This window comes from Cyprinus carpio, chromosome B17 (genome assembly GCF_018340385.1).
Source record: "Cyprinus carpio isolate SPL01 chromosome B17, ASM1834038v1, whole genome shotgun sequence".
NCBI classification, from domain to species: domain Eukaryota; kingdom Metazoa; phylum Chordata; class Actinopteri; order Cypriniformes; family Cyprinidae; genus Cyprinus; species Cyprinus carpio.
This window is the reverse complement of record NC_056613.1, coordinates 1,435,608-1,458,986: the sequence shown is the minus strand read 5'-3', so window position 1 is coordinate 1,458,986 and position 23,379 is coordinate 1,435,608. Positions and strand designations below refer to the sequence as shown.

The following is a 23,379-nucleotide window of genomic DNA, read 5'->3' as shown; positions in this document are numbered from 1 at the left end:
AAAGGAAAGGCAGCATTTTGGTGGACTACAAAGACCTTCTGTCTAATAAACTGATTTCACACACTCTATCCGATCTTGCCAAAGATCTTAAAGAAATGCCTGAGAAGATACTGGACTGCTTGGGTGTCGCAATTCATCAGGCGGGTTTGTGTTATGCATTTACATAAATGTGAGTTTGACACTGACTGCTTTTAGTCTATGTCAGATTCTCTTAATATCAAGCTAAAATTAGTTTTTGTTTTCCTCCACAGGTGCTTACTGTGGATCTGGAGAGACGTGCAGCAGAACTGCTTCCTGCTGGTCTACGGCCCATAATCATCATCCCTCACATCAGAGCCAGGTGAGACTGTTAACTTCTATATGAAAGCCATATCTAATTTATTCACAATGCACATTGTTTCAAATCCGCTTTACAGAAATGCACGATGTTAGTATTTATATTAAAGTTGCATTTAGCAGATTAGATGGGCAATAATATTGTTTACACTAGTTGGGATTTTCTATATAGCCCTACGTCAGCAAACTCTATGCATGGGGATAAAGTTAGACATACTTATGTATTCAACTTTTTATAAAGAGTTGGGTGATTAATATAGTTACTTTCTTTTCAAAAAAAAAAAAATCAACTCTAAAAATGTTTTCATTTACTGTTTTGATTATTTCTCTCTTTTAGGGTGTATAACTACGAGCCACTGATTCCTAGGAAAAGTCTAAGAGCGAATTTGTACGGCAAGTTTGTAGCGATCAGAGGCACCGCGGTGAAAGTGAGTAACATTAAACCGCTCTGCAGTAAGCTGGCGTTGGTCTGTAACAGCTGTCTGATGGGAAATACACCATACCCTCTAAGGTACAGCATGCTTCCAGCTTCAGACAAACATTACTTGTTTACTAAATGATGTTAGTCAAGTTTTGTGCAGTTTCACCCATATATATAGTAATGCAGTGGAATAAAAACTCGGTCAGAGCAAATTAAAGATAGAACAAAGGATAATCTGTAAACAATACACATAAAATTGGATTTATTGCAAATAGTAAGTAGTAACTATAACAGACGTTTGCTGTATTAAGTGATGTCCAGCATTGTTTATTTTTAATTATTTTTTCCCTTTCAGTGTTTACAGACAGAATGCCGTGGTCACGCGTTCCCTTAAAACAGAAGTTCACCTTTAACACAGTAAAGTATGTAAATGTATAACTATTAAAATTTACCTGAGCAGAACACATTTCTTCTTCCTTTTTTTATACAGATGTTTTTAATTTTTTTTCTTTTTTAAGCTTTCAGTGTAAATGCTTGTAGAATATTCTCATCATCAAATATATTCAGCTATCTTTTCTTAAGCATCATTTTTTTTTTTTATTCATTTCTATTATTCTGGTGAGTGTTTGCCAGTGTTGATTTAGTATTATTTATATACTATGATATTATGCATTAATATTTTGGATTAGCTGTTATTAATGTTTTAGTTTTTTGACATTATTATTTTTTAATAAATAATAAATAGTATTTATTTTTAGTAATTGTAGTACTTTAACTTGAAATCATCAAAGCACAATTTCTATTTTTCATTTAAGTTTTTTTTTAATTTCTAATATAATAGTAATGTTTAATTTGAGCTTTATTTCTATTTTTATTCTTTTTTTTTCCAAACAATAAAAAATGTGCACAGTAACAACCTTGGTGTGAGAGGTTTTAGAGAGCACCATGCCTCATTGGTTTCCCCTGCTGTGCTCTTCTCAGGGTTCAGGAGCTGATGTCAGGTGACCAGCGTGAGTCCGGTCGAATCCCGCGCACCACTGAATGTGAGCTCACGCAGGACCTCGTGGACAGCTGTGTGCCTGGAGACATGGTCACCATCACGGGGGTCATTAAAGTGTCCAATAAAGAAGGTACGAGACATTGTCCACACTGTCAGTGCAACGATCTTTAGAAAGCTGGTAGATTCTGATAAGGTGCTTTTTTTATTAACAGTTGATTGATTCTCATGCATTTAGCTTCTCAGTAGCAAGGACTTAACGGAAACAATCATATTACAGTCCGGCAAAGTTCTGCTAGTGCTATTTTTGCATCTGACCTCAATGGGCCGTACAAACAGGACAGCCTCGGGTGGCCTTCTGTCTGATTCAGTTGTTTCATGATGGTCACATTCACCGTGTAGAGAGGATCTGCTATACCTCTCACATAATATGATTATTTAGACTGAAATTAATATACTATATCCATTTATTTATTTATTGGAGTGCCTATTTACACTAAATGTAATCCTCATTTGTAAGTCGCTTTGGATAAAAGCGTCTGCTAAATGACTAAATGTAAATACTTTTCCCCTTTTCTTTTGCTATTTTCACTTTGTGTACTATCTTAGATTAGAGAATGTCCAATATTATTTTTATGACCCAATATTATTTTGTCCAATAATGATAGTTGAAGGTGAACAGACTGCTTTTTATACTATTACTGTGTCCCGGATCATCATTTTACATCATTTTATTCAAGACTGCTCTTTCCTGTTTTATGATTTTTGATTAATTCCGTTTTCAGGAAATGGCAGAAACAAGAAGGACAAGTCTATGTTCCTGTTGTATATTCAGGTGAATTCTCTCAGAGCGGCGTCTGATTCTGAGGGCCAGGGACCTTCAGTGGAGTTCTCCATCAAAGATCTCTACGCCATTCAAGAGATTCAAGCGCAAGAGGACTTATTCAGACTCATAGTGAAGTGAGTAAACATCTAGTGAACACAAAGCCAGTCATGCCATATTACAAAAGAAAAGGCTAATTGACTTTCTTTTAATTGCAGCTCTCTTCGTCCTGCCATTTATGGCCATTTGTTAAGTGTCCAAATATTGTGTTCTTATGTAACTTGAATTTGTTCGGATTGATGTGCTTAAACAGGACACTAGAGGAAAAATCATTGTTTTGTTTTTTTTTGGCATACCTTCGGTGTTAAAAGTGTTGCCTGTGTCCCTCTAGAATGGGAAGTGTGCTGCTGTCCAGGTTCGATCTGGTCTTCATCTTGTTGGACACGCCTAATGAGGACCACGACCACCTGCTGTCCGAACACGTGAAGGCCTTGTGTGCAGGAAAGAACGGTGCGGTCAGCAGTGCTGTGGTCACACGCTACAGCACACATTCTGGAGGTGTCCTCGGAGAAACCCCTCGCTGACACACTCAAAGTAATGCCACTTCACTGATTTATTTCTTAACCAGTTCCACTGAAAACCCTTTATCATAACAGTTACCCCAAATACTCCACCCCAAAATGAAAATTTTGTCATTAATCACTTACCCCCATGTCGTTCCAAGCCCCATTAAAGCTTCGTTCATCTTCGGAACACAATTTTAGATATTTTGTATGAAATCAGGGAGGCCTGTGACTGTCCCATAGACTGCCAAATAAATAACAGTGTCAAGATCCATAAAAGGTATGAAAGTCATCATCAGAATACTCCATCTGCCATCAGACGTGCGATCTGGGTTATATGAAGCAACAGGAACACTTTTTGTAAGCAAAGAAAACAAAAATAACGACTTTATTCAAAAAGACATGCACTAAAGGTCTGATAAATAAATAACATTTTGATTTCATGGGGTCTAAATAATAAATTCAGGGTCTCTGCATGACAGTCAAAAAATTTTTTCTCTTTCTCTGCAGGCCAGAGCTCATGTTGAGCTTAGAGAAAAAGCTACAGAAAGCTACACAGAGGATGTTGTGGAGATCATGAAACACAGGTGACTCATAAACACTGCACTTTATATAGTTACATGGGTCTAAATAAATCTGCATTATTCAGTAACAATCACAACACCCCATTTTATATATAATTTAATAATAAAAAGGAAAAAATACTAATTTTTGCATGGTACTATCTTCATTGTCATTAATAAAAAAAAAAAATTATATTTCCTCAGTTGTTTAATTGATAAAAATTGTTAATTATTCTTTCATGCAACAGTAATTGTTCATGTGTTTCTGTGTTCAGCTTGGCGGACACTTACTCTGATGAGTTTGGCCGTCTGGATTTTGACCGCTCTCAGCTGGGCTCTGGATGAGTAACCGCTCCAAAGTCAAGAAATTTGTCACGGTGTTAAACAGACTCGCTGAACACACAAACAAAAACACATTTGAGTTCCAGGAGCTACGACAGCTCGCCAGAGATCTGCAAATACAGGTGAACTTCATCTACATTAAATAGCATGCTTTCAGATGATGCATTCATTTTTTTAATGCTCTTTCCACTTCTGCTTTCTCAGGTTGTGGATTTTGAGGGCTTCATCGGTGCACTCAATGAGTGCTGAAGAAAGGGCACAGGAAGTATCAGCTTCAAACCATATAAACCAGCCATCTCTTATGATGTTTTACACTCTTATTGTGTCATACTGTTTCATTTGTTTTTTTTTAATGCAACAGATATTATATTTATAACATACAGCATTGCACATGTTTACACAAATGCTTCAGTATTTTCATGTTATTAACTGTATATTGTTTTCATGTACATAAATAGACTCTTATTAAGTATTAAATACATTTTTATTTAGACATAATTGTTTTAAATAGTATTTTCCTGTATATAATATGTACAAAATCAAACAGTAACCACATTTATGAACATTTAAAACAATGTTTAAGTAGTTTTATGACATTAGCTGTGTCCTTTCAGTAGATTCTTTTGAGTTCAATACTGAATGTTTAAGTCTGTTTTATACTATTATCGGTAACAGTAAAATAACCGCACAAGAACCTACATGTGTGCAGCTGATAAATTTAATTGCAATAGGTTAAAAAATAAAAGAACATTCAAATGCATATGAATGCTGTATTCCTTAAAAAAGTTGCAAAAAGCCATCTAAATACATTTTTTTTTTAAATCTATCAAAATGATAGATACTGCAATCCTATGTTAACTACTATTAACTATTATGACATTTAATATTGCATTTATTAGCTAATAAATTATATATTATTCTAATTATATGTTCTAATGGTTTAATTATACTTATACGCTGATAAATATGAATAAAAATAAAAGTTACAGTGCTACAATTAAAGATGCACCATTACAACGCTAGAGATGTTTTTACTACAGTGAAAATGTGGTAAATTGGTATATGTGCTACCACCAAAATCAAAAAATATATATTATATCACTTAATATGTCGCAATCAGATGCTAATTCCGTTTATTTTTTGTGTATCATATTAGAGTGCGTTCCCTTTAATTCCCCGCCCCCTTTTGGCAACTGTCGTAAACATTTAGTTCGGAACACGGCAGGACCGAAACGTGTGAAACGAGAGATATGAATGTCTCAAATTTAAAGTAAAATGAACTGATTATTTTGGAAATATGCTGCTGGATGCTCGGTTAGACAGTTCGGAGATATCTATCGTCTAGTTTTGTTGAGATAAAGCCGCTGACATGTTTTTGGCGGCTTGTAGGAAGAGCTGGTGGAGCTGTGCTAGAGGACACACACACAGACTGACTGCCAGCACTGCTGCCACCTGCCACTACAGATGCAGAGACAGATCACCTGCAAACCTGCCGCTGAGAAACACTACACCACCTCTATCTTCTCTATCACCTCTTCACAGAGAAGTCAGTCAGAGATCAGAACATCTCTTCTCAGTTATATGTGGATCTAAAGTATCTAAACATCATCTGCTGCTGTCTAGCAGAAGTTTCAGTCTGTATGGTACCAATAGGTCTTGTACTGAAGCGTCTAGAAAGCCTGTTTTGGAAGAAAAATCCTCTGAGAAGGGTGAAGATCAGGCAGCCTCTTCATCTGCAGCTGATGAGGGACATTTCCAGTTTAAAGAGCTGGTGAGTGAGTAAATTACAGCAAGGGTTTCAAACAGGGGCCACAAGTTCAGAGAAGAACAGTGTAGAAATGTGAAAAAAGATTTATTTAAATAAATAAATAATAAAAAATATTAAATAAATGAACAGTAATAAAATGTAACATTTCAATACAACAAAAATGAATTAAAATGAACAAATAAATAATACATAAAACACTGGTAAAAAAAAAATATATATAAATATTTTTAATTTGTTTACTATATAGAATACTAATTTAAATTATATTAGTCAGTTTTAGTTACTTTTTGTCTTTATTTTCAACACTGGGTCTATTGGTTTATCATTTTGATTCAAGTAGTTTGTTTGTGAAGTGTGCGACCTTTACTGCAAAACTAATTTTCTTACTTTTTTGTTAGAAATGTTATGTTTTAGATGTGCAATATACTGTATAATTGATTTTTTTTCTCACCCCGCTGACAGATGTTTTTTTAAGGATAAACCTGCTTAACTTTGATGTATTTTTCATGAGCCGAGACTTTTTATTTTGTGTCATTTTGCATCTTTTTTTTTTTTTTTGCAGTGAAAGATGCACACTTGAACAAAATATTTGACAAATAATTTGTACAGTTTGAAATGATAAATCATCAAATTTAGCGTTGATAAAAAAAAAAAATGATTGTTTCACTTTGTGGTTGTCAAACACTAGTGGATCGTGTTCATAGTTAACATGATTGTCTAGATATTTGTTCTGGAAAACAGCCAAAATACTGATAACGAATATCTGTTTTTATTTACATTAAACCAAATGTGCTTTCTCATTTCTGTTGCCCAAGGAAAGAGTGAATAAAATACTTTTTCCTCTTGCATATTCATATTGTCATGTAATGTTGTTTATTTGCAGTATGAGAATCCATGGACGGTCCCTAATTACCTCTGCATGGCCCGGATCCTTCTGTCTCCTGTCCTGGGATACTTAATCATGGAGCAGTACTTCCACGTCTCTCTGGGGCTCTTTGTTTTGGCCGGAGCAACGGATTTGGTAAATTAAAGAAAACGTGATCTGTGTTGGTTAATCATTTTATTTTACGTCTTTAAGCGGATGTTGTTTTATTGATCATTTGTTTCTCTTTCAGTTAGACGGCTACATCGCACGTAACTGGCCCAATCAGAAGTCGGCTCTGGGCAGTGCTCTGGATCCATTGGCTGATAAGATTCTCATCAGTATTCTTTACGTCAGTCTGACATGTGCACAACTCATCCCAGGTGAGACGAGGAGATCATTTCTGCCATTACTGACCAGCAGACCCAGATTTAAAGGCACAGTACACCCAAAAATGTCAATTTCCTGTTAATTTTACTCACTCTCAGGCCATCCCAGATGTAGATTTTAGTAGAATATTTTTAGCTGAAACTGTGGTTCTTGGTGATTCATAAATTGCAAGCCAGAGTTTGAGAGTCAAATAAAGCATATCAGGCAACACCAAATGAACACCCATGACTTCTGATGATATGTTGAGGTCTTATGAAGCGAAACAATCAGTCTGTGCAACAAACCGATCATTTTTTACGACATTATTACCTGTAATCCAGAGCCTCAGAGAAATGTTCTGGAGTAATGTCCGGTTCGCCAACGAATCATTCTTATGAACCGATTCTTTTTAATGAACTAGTTGAACCAGTTCACCAAATCGGACTGAAACGCAAAGATCAACAACGGTTTTATGGTTTCTCATTATTTATGTAAAGAGATGAGCTGATGAAGACTAGTTTATCCACTTTATATGCGTTAAGCATGTAAAACATCCACGTTTCACATCATTATTTGGTGATTTAATAATATAATTGTGTATGTGCAACATCATTGTATGATTACGAATCGGTTATTTAAACAATTCATTAAAAGAAAGAATTTTTTTGAGGCTTTGAATTACAAGTAATAATAATATTGTAAATAAAGTTCAGTTTTTTGCACAGACCAATCGTTTCAGTTCATAAGACCTCAATATATCGTCAGGAGTCACGGGTATTGCATCTGTGTTGCCTGATATACTTTTTTTTTAACTCTCAAAGTGCCAGAAGCTGCTAACTTGCAATTTAGTAATCACCATGGACCACAGTTTCAGTTAAAAATCTTCTTTTCTGTTCTGCCGAAAATAAAAACCACCTACTGCATGCTTGGGTCTAATATGACTAAAAATGTTTAATGTTTTTGAAAGAAGTTTCTTCTGCTCATCAAGCCTGCATTTATTTGATCAAAAATACAGAAAAAAATGTAATATTGTGATATATTATTACAATTTAAAATAATTGTTTTTTTAAATTTATTATACTTTAAATTATCATTTATTTCTGTGATGCAAAGCTGAATTTTTAGGATCATTATCACATGATCCTTTAGAAATCATTCTAATATGATGATTCATTATCAAAGTTGGAAACAGTTCTGCTGCTTAATATTTTTTCAGAACATGTGATACTTTTTTTCGGATACTTTGATGAATAAAAAGTAAAAAAAGAAGCTATGTTTTTAAAATATAATTGTTTTGTTATAACAATATACACTATTGGTCAGTAATTTGGGGTCAGTAATTTTTTTTTTTCTTTCTTTTTTTTTTTGAATAAAATCAATACTTTTATTCAGCAAGGATGTGTTAAATTGATAAAAAGTGATAGTAAAGAAAATATATTATTAGAATATATATTATTAGAATTTTTTTATATTTTGAATAAATGCAGTTCTTTTTAACCTTTTATTCATCAAATATATTAGACAGCAGAACTGTTTCCAACACTCATAATAAATCAGAATATTAGAATGATTTCTAAATGATCATGTTTTAAGAATATTAGAATGGTGACACTGAAGGCTGGAGTAATGATGCTGAAAATTCAGCTTTGCATCACAGGAATAAAATTATTTTTTTTAAAGTTATATTCAAATAGAAAACTATTATTTTAAGTTGTAATAATATTTCACAATATTACTGTTTTTTCTGTATTTTTGATCAAATAAATGCAGGCTTGATGAGCAGAAGAGACTTCTTTCAAAAACATTAAAAATAGTAATGTTTCCAAACTTTTGGTCTGTACTGTACATCTTGGATGAGTAAATGAACAGAAAATGTTCATATTTGGGTGAACTATCTCTTTAATTCAGCAGAACACATCGTACACTTAGCGCAGGAAGAACCCTCTTGAGGAAGCTGCGGTTAAGCTTCACACTCTTGGTTTAGTGGTGTTCTTTCTATTTCCCTTTGTGAGCTTTGAACAGCTTTTCACTTACCAGCCCACAACCATTAGGCTACATCAGTTCATATTTAGTCATCCAAGATCTCAGAAAACACAGTGCATTAGAAGAGATAAATCAAATAGCTGTTTATATTTCAGTTGTTGTGGATAATTAGGCAGCAGTATCAGCCGTGTGAGTGCTCTTGTGTTTCCTCACAGCTCCACTCACAGCACTCATCATTTCCAGAGATGTAGCACTGATTGCTGCTGTTTTCTATGTGCGCTATAAAACAGTTCCACCTCCAGTAAGTCTTCAACTTTCAATCATTCTCTTGCTGCTTTATTGTCACACTGTGACGGAGTGCAAAAGTAAAAATCAAAAGCATGCAAGTCATCTGTCTACATTTTTGAATAATGATGTATTGAATAATCACTGAAATTCACAAATAAATATTTGTGTATAATATGCATGCATATTTTGCAATAAATGTTAGATGTTGTTTCTACAGTGCGTACACAATTAACATCTTTAATGTAGTTTTATTTATCTGTCATTTTGAATTATCTTGTCATTTGCAATGCTTCATGGGACTGTAGTTCTTGTTTTTATTTATGTTTTTTTTTTAATTCTTGTACCTTTTTTTTTTTTTTTGTTTTTTGGAATGTTTGATTTTGATGTTTTTCTTGTGCTTTTTAATGATTTTCTATGGAAAAACAAAAATAACTGGGGAAAATGATTCTGGATCCAAGGCCAGTGAAAAACTAGTCAAGAATTGAGTTTCATTGTTACGCAGGTTTATTTCATGTGTATCTGTGTGCTCTGATATAAGTGTTTTACAGGCCATCAAATAATAATTTTTCACATGCTAGAACTTGAAGGCACCTGAATTATTAATGCTGTGTAATGAATCATTTCCACGTTATTTATCTTATTCTCTGTGCAGGTAACACTCAGTAAATTCTTCAACCCGTGTTACACCACTGCTCGGCTGAAACCAACACTCATCAGCAAGGTGGACCATTCAAGCTTTTTAACAAATCATAAATATTTATCTTTTTATTGTATAAATTAAGGCACTATATATTATAAAAAAAAAAATATATATATATATATATATATATAATTATTATTTTTTTTTTTTTTTTTTTAATGTATGTTTTTTTTCATTTTGTTTTTATTTTTTTTTTTTTATTTATTTTTTTTTCTTTTTTTTGTTTTTTTTAATTAGTAGTAGTAATAAAGTATTTTGTATAATTTGAATTCATAGAACTTTAATACTTAAAACTTTTTAAAATGCTACAGTACACCTTCATAAGGCTCTATTATTGTCAAATTAGTAATAAATTATTAAAGTTTTATAAATTGATTATTTTTTTATTTTTATTAAAAAAAATGCTGGTTATCAAATGAAGGCAAAAAAAATTATTCTATTAAAATATAATCGTATGAAAATTTAATTTAACACTTCCTTGATATTCCCTAAAAAACCTTTTAATAATTATTATTATTACTTTAAGAAACACATTCCACTGTACGATAGTGATACATTTTTGTCATCATGAAAATGATTAGGCCCTAAAATATACATGTTTCACAGTTTTAGTAATGTTTGCGTTTGTATTTATCATAGATATCAGATCTGAATGACTCTGAACTAGGAATGCATTCGTATAGAAATGTTTACCAATGCATGATAGCAGATTATTTTTTTATTTTATGGCCAATAATAACCATTGTGATGGTTACTATTCTAAATCTATATTGTTTTGAGTTTGAAAACAATATGTTGTTAAAATAGGAAGACCGTGTGTGTTTCAGATCAACACGGGCGTGCAGTTGTTTCTGGTGGCGGCGTCTCTGGCTGCGCCGGTGTTTCACTACACTGACAGTGTTTTACTGCAGTCACTGTGGTGAGCTTTCACTGCCTCAGTCACATCATGTGACATTGACTCATATTCTAATGACTGAATCCAGTTAAATGAATGAGGGTTGTGTTTGTTTGCAGGTACATCACCACACTGACGACCGCAGCATCCGGTTACAGCTACTATCATTACGGTAAAAAGACCGTTGAGGTGCTGAACAACACAAAGTAGTCGTACAGTCATCTGAGATTGAGCTTTGACCAAGACATTTGGATAATCAGTCTTTGTGCAGGATGGAAATGAATGCCACATCTTGCTTTTGTAATTAAGACACTTTAGTCTGTATAAAGTCGAAAACATTATTTTTTTTGATTACAGTATTAAATTCATGCACTGTCGTTTTTGATTCGTATATTTTTTTTAACTCCACAGGAAAATTAAAAATCACTTTTAATGAACTTTGGGTCAATTTTCTGATTAAAAATGGACATCAAATACACATTTGTGCTTATGTGATGTGTTTAAAAACTTGACCACACTTCTATCTTTTTCAGTCACCGCAATAGATTGTCATTTCTTACCTTTCTTACCAATTCATTCAAAATTTTTGCAGTGTGCAACGTTGTTTCGTTTGAGGAGAAATGTAAAAAAAAATATATATATATTTTCTAAAAAAATTGAAAATAGTATAAAAAAAAAGGTGAAGTATTTATATTAATGTTAGCTAAGAGTAAATTCCAAATTGCACAAGACTGTGAATTGCAAAGTAAAAAACAGAAGTAACAAAGAGCAATAGAAAAGTAGTCTGCTTTTCTGTTGAAGTAGTTGATTTAGACTGACCTTAAAACTATAAATAATATCAGCATTTAAGTAGTCATTAAATATTGAAATGGAATTTGTAACTATATTAAACTAACATTAACAAATAGTTTTCTATGCACTACTGTATTTTTTCTTTTCTTTTTTTTTTAACACTTACAACTTTTTTTTTTAATTGTTTGAGGAAATCATATATAATTTAAAAATCATGCAACTCTGCATTAATTCCATTGTGTTCCATCTCTGTTTAACTGAAATCTAGACTCAGATTCAGGATTTTATAATGCATAAAGCGTCAGAAACAGTCGTGAGTTTCTCAGGACGAGTTGAGGAATGCAGAGATCGAGTGGGAGGATGTTAACCAGTTGCATGCGGCTAATATCTGACAAGGTTTCACACGTTTGACCAGGCGATAGTTTCCCTCGCACTCAGATCTGTTCATTCTGCTCAACATCTGCACTTGTGTTAAACGTCTGATGAGCTGTATAAGATTAGAGCTTTAATACTTGATTGAAGGTGTCATCGGGTAAAATTGAGCTGTTTAGGATTGTGTGTGTGTGTTTGTGTGTGTTTGTGTGTGTGTGTGTGTGTGTGTGGTGTGTGTGTGTGTGTGTGTGTGTGTGTGTGTGTGTGTGACCCTGCACCACGCTCACCCCGCACAGACGTCTTTTCCTCCTGCATTTTTCACTGACAGTCTCCCTGATAACACTTGACTAATGTGTGCTGTGATGACAGGATTCTCTTCCCCACTGTGGGTGATTTTACATCAAGTGTTTTTAGGTAAAACTGACATTGTATAAATAGAAGGCAAAGAGTGAAAGTGTGCAGCTGTGATCTTAAGGTGCTGTTTCTACCGATCCGACCGAATGACCTTTTGGTGTGCGTATATGTAGTAATATTAAATCTTTATCAGTTTTGAGATGTTACCACATGAAGTCTTACATCACCTGACGTACAAAACAGAGTAGTATGACAGCTATAACGTGTTGCATAAAAGGTTTAAATCATAAATTTCTGCTTTCCGGCTGCTGTTTAGGGGGCATGTGGTTCTGGTATATATACAGTTTTGAGGTTTTAGACATTTTTTCCTTTATGTAATGTAGGGTTTTGTCAAAAATTACAATTCAAAATAATATTAGTGATACTATAAAATCAGGATATGTTCATATCCTCAATATAAAATAAACAGATTTATAACAGTAGTAGTAGTAGTTGGGTTTTTATAGACATCTCAGATTAATTTACATTCACTTGCAGTGAAAGAATGCCAATGTAGTTATCATTGCAATAATGTTTGCATATTGATGCTGTATATTTTAGAGCTCAATGAGTAATACAAGCATACAGTGACCCAAAACGTATATTTGTGCATGTATAGGTCATGCATAATTTGTATCTAATGTAATAACATCAAAAAATATAATCTAATATAAAATTCTATATATAATCATTACTTTGTTTTACTTCCTTATCACTGAACATAATACTTCACAAATAAAGCTGTCAATTAATAATTATAAAATTAATTACATTATTAAAATACATTCAGACATATTTAAGTTTAATTCATGAGTCCACCCTTTGAATAAAAACAAGACCTTATAGCTGTTTATTATATAACTTTCATTTCATAATACAGTAATATCAGTTGGTGGTCTCTTTGTGGTCAGCATTTTGTGTTCTTTGCTCAACAGAGGGCAGCATTGCTTGATTTTGGTCCATTTCAGCAGCCCTTCTCTTCTTCATCTAACTCACTGTACTGTAGTACTGTACATGCAGCGCATATATTTTAACCCATGTTCAATGTACATTAAATTCATTTGTGTGCATTCAATGCAACTGTGTTCTTTTGTAAATGCAGAATATACTGTATTTATGTCACAGTGATTTATAGGTTTTGGTGTATGCTAATCCATAACAATATCAACATCTAATTATTTCAGCTGCATTCTTTTCTTTAGATGGCACATCTAGAGTGTATTAGATGCTAACACAGTTAAGTGGTTATAATATTCCTACAAAAAGTTCTGAATTAATGTGTCTTATGTGGTGTAAAGGAGATCCTTTTTAATTTGTGGTTACACAGTAAACAATAACTGTAGTGTTTTGGCGGTAGCTATGGTGAATATGGTCATTTTTGTGCAGCGCTCACTCATTGGACCTGCATAATCATAACCACATCCACAAACATCTGCATGCCCACTCACACGCTTACAAGCAGAAACGCTCACCTCGTGACCCGAGCCAGAGTTCACGCTCAAGGCCTTCAGCTCTTCAGAGTAATATTAGTCACTCAATCAGTGCTTGTTGTGAAGGTCAGTTACTGGTGCTTCATCTGTCATCTGAAGATGTTCATATGTGAATGAAATTTCAAAACTAGGGAAAGCATTTCAGCAAATAATAACTTAAATTTGGGTCTTTTTGGGGCCATATGTACAACTTTCCTGATGCTTTTTTTGTAATTTTAGGAGCTCAGCAGCATCTGTGACTGTTCATTTTTGTTGTGTGGAGAAGAGAGCAGTGTGAACAGTATTGAAAATAATCAAAAGAAATCAGAGATTTGATATGAGGTGAGAAATTACCTACATATTAGCTAAAGTATTCCTTTAATGAAAGCTATAAAATATTTACACTAAGGTTTTTTTCTTTTTTTAGTTTTTTTTTTTTTTAAGAAATTAGTACTTTTTTTCAGCAAGGATGCATTAAATTGTTCCAAAGTGACTGTAAAGACATTTATGATATTGCAAAAGATGTATATATCAAATAAATGTTGTTCTTTTAAATGTTGAATTCTTTCAATTCATGAATTAATCCTGAAAATAAAAATATAGCACAGTTTCCACCAAAATATGAAGCAGCACAATTGTTTTCAACATTGATAATAATATCAACAGTAATGTTTTTGAGAAAAAAATAAATAAAAAATCAGGCTGCATTTGTTTAATCAAACATACAGTAAAACAGAAATATTGTGAAGCATTATTATCATTTAAAAATAGCTGTTTTATATCTGAAGTAATGGTTTCCACGAAAATATGAAGCAGCAAAACTGTATGAATTTGAGCAGTAAATCATCATATTAGAATGATTTCTGAAGGATTATGTGCCACTGAAGAATGATGCTGAAAATTCAGCTTTGATCACAGGAATAAATTACATCTTAAAATGTATCCAAATAGAAAACGGCTATTTTAAATTGAAATAACATTTCACATTTTTACTGTATTTTTAATCAAATAACTTGATGAGCAGAAGAACGTCTCACCGACTTCAGACTTTTAAACAGTACTGTATATTTCTCAAAAGCAGCCTTCAGGAACACCATCAAAACTTCCCTCTGCGAAGCACCTGTGACCGAGCGCGGCAGGAAAACACACACATTCTCCATAATAAGCGTATTGTTTGGCTAACAGTTATTCTTTATGGACACAATGGGCAAAACTCCCAACTTCTGCAGCTCAGACGCGGCGGTGGCTTAGTTTGCATCCTCAGAAACTGGAAACCTCAGCGCTCTTATTGTCTTTCTAAACAAAATCATCTGGCAGCGCTCCCAAAGCCCTCCGGCCGCAGACACCTGCCTGTGGTCCTGAGCGGGACGTGTGTGTACAGTGGCACTGCGCGAGTCAAGCTTCTGCATGTTAGCGGCCCATTGAGGAGATGTACTTTCCCTCCGCTATTTTAATAATGTGTTCATCAGCAGCACTTGAAAGCGATGACAGCGCGCCCTGATGTGTTTACACACCTTGCCCACATTGCGTGTCCCAGGATGCATTGGGACGTGTGGGTTTGGACACAATGGATGCTTGTCTTTTTGTTTTAGAGTCCGGCACGGCCTCCTCACGCTTTTTCTTTTCTTCTGTGGGTGTAAAAACGCTTGCCCTCACATGTCGGCCTGTAAATCCTCGGATGCGTTGCATCACTTGCAGCGATGATTATATCCTTGCCTTTCATTCAGATCTTCCCTTTCAACCTTTTGCAACAAGATAATTCTGGGCCGAGTGTAGAAAACTTGTGTGAAGGAATGTAGTGATTCTGAAAAATAGACATTCAGCTGATTTTTCACTTCAGCACTTTTCAGATTGCTCTGTGATGAGATGAGATGACCCTTGACGTCCCTATTTAGCTATTTCCCGATTTAGTTTATTATTATAAGCATTTTATGTCATGTAAATAAACACCAGGATGAATCTTAATTATTCGACAACTTTGATGTTCACATCCCAGGTGACATTTCAAATTTATTTTAGTTATTTTAGTACATCAAATTAAACAAAATGAAAATGCGAAATGTTGCCTTCGCAACTGGCTGAAATATATTTTTTTATTATTATAAAAGATTCATTTTATTAGATTTTACAATATAGTATTTTTTAAATACATTTAGTTTATTTTTAGTTTAATATTTTTAATAGATTTAGTCAACTATCATAAATCATAAACCCGATTTCTTTCTTTTTTTTTTTTTATCAATATGTTTTTTTTATTTTTAGTCACTATTATTATTACTATTTTATTATTATTATTTTAAAATTTTTATTATTGTTTTAAATTATTTTTTTATTAATTTTTCTATACATTTTTATTTCAGTTTTAACTATTTTAATATCTCAAGTTAAAATGAGAAATGTTGTCTTGACAAAAAATAATAATGTATTGGATAATATATATATATATATATATGTATATATTTTTTTATATATATATTTTATATATATATGTATATAATTTCTAGTACCAATTTTTTATGGTTTTAGTTTTAAACAAGGATGATAAGAATTTTTTTTTAAAAATATATAGGGGTTTTTTAATATTATAAGTTTTGTTTTAGAAAGAGAGAAATTAATTAAAAAAAATGTGTTTTTGTTAAATGTATGTAACAAATTGCTCATAAATCATGCTTTCTTGGAAGTATTGTTTTAATCAGTTTTTATGTTTTTCCTGTGTCCCTTGAACTACAAGCCTCAGTGACGTCATACTCTAGGAAGTGACATCATTTTGGTGGGAAAAAAGCAGCATAAACATAAGTATTAGCAATGGTTCTACAGAACACCAATGACATGCATACAAACACTGAGGATTCATAACTTGAGGATGAAGATGACAACTATTTCTCATCTGAAAGTTTGCATTAATCAATGCGCAATAAAATTATGTGTTTGAAATCTTTAAACATGCAGTCACTTATTGTTGCCCCCCTAAAAATCTCTCTGAACACCTCAGATCTTTCGCTGACAGTTAAGTGTGGCCATAAAGTTGTCAAAACATTGAGTTGGAGGTCTTTAAATACAGAGCAGATGCAGTAATTATGGTATAAGTAGGGAGCGTCTCACAGTAGCAAACCCCACAACACAGCTGAGACATCAAACACCGCCGCGAATCGATTTTACACTGGCAGCTCAAATGAAAGAGAAATGCTGCTGCTGATGGACTGATCGCTCATGCATTTCAGCCTGATGTTCTTAATGCATGTTACAGTTTATTAAAGAGAGAGTTCACCAGATCCGTAAGGCTTACTGGATGAGCTGCGTTCAAAGCTGCTGTAAAATGTCATTAAACAGATTACAATTATCCCAATTAACTATTACTTGGTGGAACACCCATATGTCAAAAACATTCATATTTTCTTTGATCTATATATATATATATATATAAACTACAATGGACTTCAAAATATATATATATATATATATATATATATATATATATATATATATATATATATTTTAATATAAATAATATTAAAACATAATTTAGATATATTTTTACCAGAATTTATGAAAATGTTTTGTGCTGTATGGATTTAGTTTAACTGTTTATTGAACACGAATGTTTAATCATATTTCTATTGCCACGATTCACCTCTAATTATTCAGCTACAATCTAATCATGGCTTAATCTGCCATGTGCAAAACATTCTCTCTTAAATGTAAAAAAAATAGTGTTTTTTAAACAATGTTAATCAACTCATGTTTCCTAAAGGAAAAGTGTTATTTTTTTCAATACTGAAATTCTAACATTAACCAATGGCATGAGTTTGGAGGCGGGACTAATGGCAACCTGTTGCAAACAGTCATTATGTTTGCAGTTCTGTTTGTTGCACATTACATCAGTGCTAAACTGTGTGTGTTCTGTAATGAATTGTCTTTATAAATGGTTATCAGTTTGCTGGCTTAGCCAACCAACTTTAATCTAAACCCAGAAAAAAAAAAAAAAAAAAATCACAATCCACAAAAATTAGCTGAGTATCACAACCGAAGGCATCTGTTTCCACTAGCGCGGCGGAAGGGTGGGTGCTTCATTTAGTGGCAAAAAACTACAGCCTACTTTATCTTTAAATAGCCTGCGGCTTTGGGCTGGACGGATGTGTGGCTTATTGTTGTATCCCAGATTCCATGAATCTAGACTACAGCTTCTGTCCTTTGAAGACAACAAGTGTACAATTAGAAGGGAATGTTTGCAATGCTCTTCTGCAGCCCCTGCGTGCTGCGCAGGACCCAGATGCAGCAGATACTGCACCGAACACCGTGTGTTCAGCCTCGACCACATGAAAGCGCTCTCTGACTCATTAACCTCCTGCTCTTTCAAAGCCTTTGAAACTGATAATAATTATAATTTACTGCAGAGAGAAGCAGGCAGGACTTTTGCTGCAAGTGTCGGCGCTTCTGAACGCTGCGGTTTATCAGGAAAGGGGAAGTGCTGGAGCTTTTATGATGAGACATGATAGAACTGAAAGTATCTGTTGATTCATAATGATAAAACACACTGCTCGAATCCAATACAAGTTTAGAATGTGTTGAAACAGCATACTGTATGCATACATATTGTGAACTCTTTTATATTCTTATTCTTCATTTTCTTGAATATTGGTAGCCAGGATGTTTCTGTACCCTTCCAAATTAATTCTGCTACTGTCATCACGCATTACGTTATCATTAAAATTGAGAGGGTCTGTTCCAAAAACAAGCCATGCATGCCCACCTCCTCCATGCTTTACAGATGAGGCTGTATTCTTAGGATCATTTGCAGTTCTCTTGTTTCTCCAAACTTTTGCTTTCCCATCACTTTGATAAAGGTTCATCTTTGTCTCATCTGTCCATAAAACTCCGTTCCAAAACTCTGCTGGCTTTTGCAAACTCTAATCTTGCCTTTCTAGTTTTGGTGCTGGTCAGAGGTTTGCATCTTGCTGTAGCTTCTGTAATTCTGTGTTAAAGTCTCCTGCGGACTGTAGATTGTCAGAGCAACACCTTAGCTTTCTGGAGATTGTTGGTGATTTTACAGACATGTATTTTAGCGCCGGCAGTTTCCAAACTCGATTGCCCTTTTGCTCTTATTGACTTCCTCTTTTCTTTTAGCATCCAGATTGCTTGCTTTTCTCTCAAAGTCAGCTCCCTCGTCTTCATCCTGGTTTGTGTGTGTCATCATCGAATGCAAGACTCAGAATGCAACCAATCAATATAACAGATACAACACATTCCCTTCAATATTTCTATTGCAACGTTTTAAAACATATATATAAAAAACCCACACACAATGGAATTTAAATATATAGTCAATATAAATAATAATAAAAAATATTTTACCTCTATTTTACCTGTATTTTAACGTAATATATTGTGCTGTATGGGTTTAATTTACTTTTTATTGAACATTGATCTTTAATCCTATTGCTGTTGCCTGGGCTTTTCAATTTTTAGATTCTGTATGCAGTTTATCAGGAAAGGGGAAGTGGTTTATGATGAGACATGATAAAACATTATCTCTTTAATAACTTTGTCATTTTAGGACACTGCAGTGCATTATGGGCTCAATGCATGCTTGCATGACATTAAATCTTGCTTATTTGTCCTCTAAGAGCAGGAAATTCCAGTTTCTACCGATGAAAATGTTTGACAAATTCACACACTGTGATACTCTTAGCAGTAGCCACAGTCATCTGTGATCATTTCCTACCCAAAAGAGACCGCAGAAAAACATCTGTCCGGTTTAATGAGAAGAACAGAGCTTGAGCTGCTGTATCTACTAGAAAGCACCGTCTCAGTATTAGTCATGTGTTTCCTAAGGCAAGTATCACTTTATCTGTTACTCATACTTAATGTTAGTAATGGGATCGGACCTCTAAGATTAAGTGTTAAACTTTGATGTGTGATTCAACCTGAAGTTTTTTGGGATCCAGACATGAATGATTCCTCAAATCATGTATGCTATTCCATTTTTACCTGCTGGACCGTATACTATTATACTTTTTATTTTATTTTTATTTTAATTTTAGTTAAAGGTTTATTAATTGCATTGTTTTTGTTATTTTTATTACTTTAATGTTTTTATTTTTATTTTATTTTTTGTTTTATTTTTTTTTTAATATATATATATATATATATATATACAGACACAATATTTAATATCTGAAATATTTTTCTTTTTGGTTTTAAAGTTTACATGCACTTGAGTTTCATTGAGATACTATTATTTAAATTTTATTAATATTTTTTTTCTTTTTGGTTTTAAAGTTTACATGCACTTGAGTTTCATTGAGATACTATTATTTAAATTTTATTAATATTTTTTAATATTTTTTTTATTTTAGGTTTAGTTCGTTTTTTTATAAATGGTTTTTTATTGTATTGTTTTTTTTAGTTATTTTTCTTAAGCTAAAAAAAAATTGAGAAATGTAGCTAAAATACTATATTCTTTTTTGTATTTTAGTCAACATTTTTGTAATTTCAAGTAACATTTTTTTTTTTAAATGGCTTTTAGCTTTATTTATTTATTTATTTTAGTTAACTGTAATAACCCTGAGACCCACATTAAAGGACCTGAGCCACATCTAGAGACCAGAAGATCACAGAGATGTGAGGTAAATAACCATGTAGCATACTACAGACAGTATACTTCCTTTTACCCTAATCTGAATAATTTTTATAAAAGCTAATAACCCAGATTTAAAAGCTGAAACTGTCGTGGTAGAAAAGCTAAACTCCTGGTGGAAAACTATAAATGGAAGTTGCACAGAAATCCACAAAATTCCACTGGTCAGGCCGAGCTCAAGCCACAGAGATCAATGTCACACACATTGACAGCTGCGGTCCGGGGTCCGCCGCCTGTGCCAGTGTGCTGAAATAAAGGCCGCCTGTCCAACTCCCTCCATCCCTACCCACAATACTAACAGCGGGAAAGATCTTCGTCCAGTTTGTGTTGGGAATAATGCAGTTCCAGCAACAGAAACCTACTTACTGTACGTTTATAATAGTTTACAATGATGCTAAAGACAATTGAACAAACAACAAAGATTAACAAAGCAGAAAAATACAGAATAACTGGTAATTTGTTTGTTTTATCTATAAAACATGATTTTAAATAAGTATGTACTCAGAATATGTTTTGTTACATTAAAATAATAAATTTTTGCTCACCGTTGGTCTTATATGTTTGGGGTCTTTTTCCACATGTACATGTCTTTATATTTACTTGATCTTTCTCTTTCACTCTTATAAGTTTCTTGTAATTCAGTTGTTGAAGCATAGTGCTCGCAACAGCAAGGTCATGGGTTTTTGATCCCTAGGGAACAAAAAATGGTACATCATATAATACATATAACTCACATTGGAAAAAAGGATAAATTATGTATGTCCATGAATATTCAATAAAATGTTGATGGACGTAAATAATGGACATAATATGAAATAAGTATAGGACTTATTATTAATTTATTAATTTATTTGTTATTTATTTATTTTTGGTGATTATTATTTATTTTAGGTTTCAATTTTTTAACTATTAAAATTTTGATGGACATACATATTTATAGAGCTTTTACATTTTGCTACACATTTTGCATGTGTTGCAATTATTTAAGCAAATAAATAAATAAATAAATCTGCATGTACAATAATAATAATTTGGAAAGTGATAGAGAATTTGCTTGGAATCAAAACCATAACCACGGCATTGTTTGAGCTACATGAAGGTGTTTTTAAATAAAAACAAAATTTACATTTGCATGCCTGCATTTGACTGATGCTTTTATCCAAAGTAACTTACATTGCGTTGCATTGAAGGTGTACATTTAATCAGTTTATGCATACACTGGGAAACTAACCCATGACCTTGTCAGTGTTTGATAAAGCTACAGATTCAGCAAGTGTTGCAATTAATTGAGTGTAACTGAGTGCATGTAGAATAATAATAATTTGAGGAGTTTATGAGAATTTGCAGGGAATCAAACCATGCCATTGTTTGAGCTGCAGGAAGGTGTGCTTAAACAAAATCAGCTTTTCCCAGTTTTGCATTAAACAGAAAATTATGATGAAGATGTTACATTTGCATATATGCATTTGATAGATGCTTTTATCCAAAGTGACTTGCATTGCATTGAAGGTGTACATTTTATCTGTTAACGTATTTCCTGGGAATCGAACCCATGACCTTGCCACTGTTCGATGAAGCTACACATTAGCCATGTGTTGCAGTTAAAAAGGATGTATGCTTACAGAATGTTACTCATTTGGAGAGGTAATGAGAATTTCCTGGGAATCAAACCCATAACCATGGCATTGTTTGAGCTACAAAAATGTATGTTTAAAAAACCATTTGTTCCCAGTTTTGCATTAAACAATAAGTTATGATAAAGATGTTACATTTGCATATATGCATTTGATAGATGCTTTTATCCAAAGTGGCTTGCATTGCATTGAAGGTGTACATTTTAACAGTTAATGCATTTCCTGGGAACTGAACCGATGACCTTGCCGCTGTTTAATAAAGCTACACATTTGGCTAATGTCGCAATTATTTGAGCTAAAAAATAGAAACTGCATACAGATTAATACTCATTTGGAGAGTTTTGAGAATTTCCTGGGAATCAAACCCATGATCTTGGCATTGTTTGAGCTACAGAAAGGTAAGTTTCAACGGGATAATTTGTTGCCAGCTTTGCATTATTCACTCAATTTCCACTCGACCAACAGTTATGACAGAATTACAGCAGTTGCATAGGCCTACTATATATGTGTACTGTAGGTCAACAGTGTTGTCTTTACCTTACAACATTGCACCTTTTATTTCTGACAATAAGATGTTTGTCTTTAGGTTTAAGGACAAAGACAGCGTTCAACATAACGTGGCATATGTTCAGCAGGTCTTTGTGAGGGTTTCAGGCCTCCGTTGACGGATTGAGAGGAAAATGGAGTGGAAGGTGTTTGTCAAAACGTATGATTGATTGGGTTCTGCACATTGTTAATTATGTGTGGTGGTCCGGGTCACCCAAAGACATGCTGCTCAAACAGCCAGAGGAAATGCAGATGACGTTCAGCAGGCCGCTCGTAGATAAAGTGATAAGTGCTGCTTTTCAACGCTTCCTTTTAATCACTGCATTATTGATAAACGCAGTGTAAATCCTGTCAGACTAGCTTTCAGCACAACAAACGTATAGTTTATTGCCTTTAAGGCATACACCATATGAGACTCTAGATGGTTTGAGATGATAAACAGAACTATATATTTGTCACTTTTGTGTATTTGGTTGAATCAATGTAGCTGAGGCCTTTGAGCAAAAGATCCTCTGCAGTGAATGGGTGCCGTCAGAACAAGAGTCCAAACAGCTGATAAAAACATCACAATAATCCACAAGTAATCCACTCCAGTCCATCAGTTAACATCATGGGAAGCCAATAGC

At 33.5% G+C, this 23,379-nt stretch overlaps 1 protein-coding gene and 1 pseudogene across 1 annotated transcript; both read left to right on the top strand.

The window, feature by feature from the left end:
* The first annotated feature begins 54 nt into the window (after positions 1-54).
* Positions 55-4,540, top strand: LOC109069325 (annotated as a pseudogene).
* A 684-nt stretch (positions 4,541-5,224) lies between these two features.
* On the top strand, positions 5,225-11,388 carry LOC109069295 (cardiolipin synthase (CMP-forming)-like). The gene is made up of 7 exons (XM_042743164.1): positions 5,225-5,816; positions 6,697-6,834; positions 6,929-7,058; positions 9,243-9,328; positions 9,968-10,036; positions 10,843-10,934; positions 11,030-11,388. Exons 1-7 carry the CDS (start codon positions 5,415-5,417, stop codon positions 11,118-11,120), a joined length of 1,008 nt encoding a protein of 335 aa, XP_042599098.1. The 5' UTR covers positions 5,225-5,414; the 3' UTR covers positions 11,121-11,388.
* Positions 11,389-23,379: the final 11,991 nt, after the last annotated feature.

What these genes read in the sequence shown, in the direction of transcription:
- LOC109069295 (XM_042743164.1), top strand. Translation starts at nt 5,415, where the DNA reads ATGTTTTTGGCGGCTTGTAGGAAGAGCTGGTGGAGCTGTGCTAGAGGA. An exon ending in TGGCCGGAGCAACGGATTTG is followed by an intron (nt 6,835 to 6,928) that starts GTAAATTAAAGA and finishes TTTCTCTTTCAG; the next exon opens with TTAGACGGCTACATCGCACG. An exon ending in GTTTTACTGCAGTCACTGTG is followed by an intron (nt 10,935 to 11,029) that starts GTGAGCTTTCAC and finishes GTTTGTTTGCAG; the next exon opens with GTACATCACCACACTGACGA.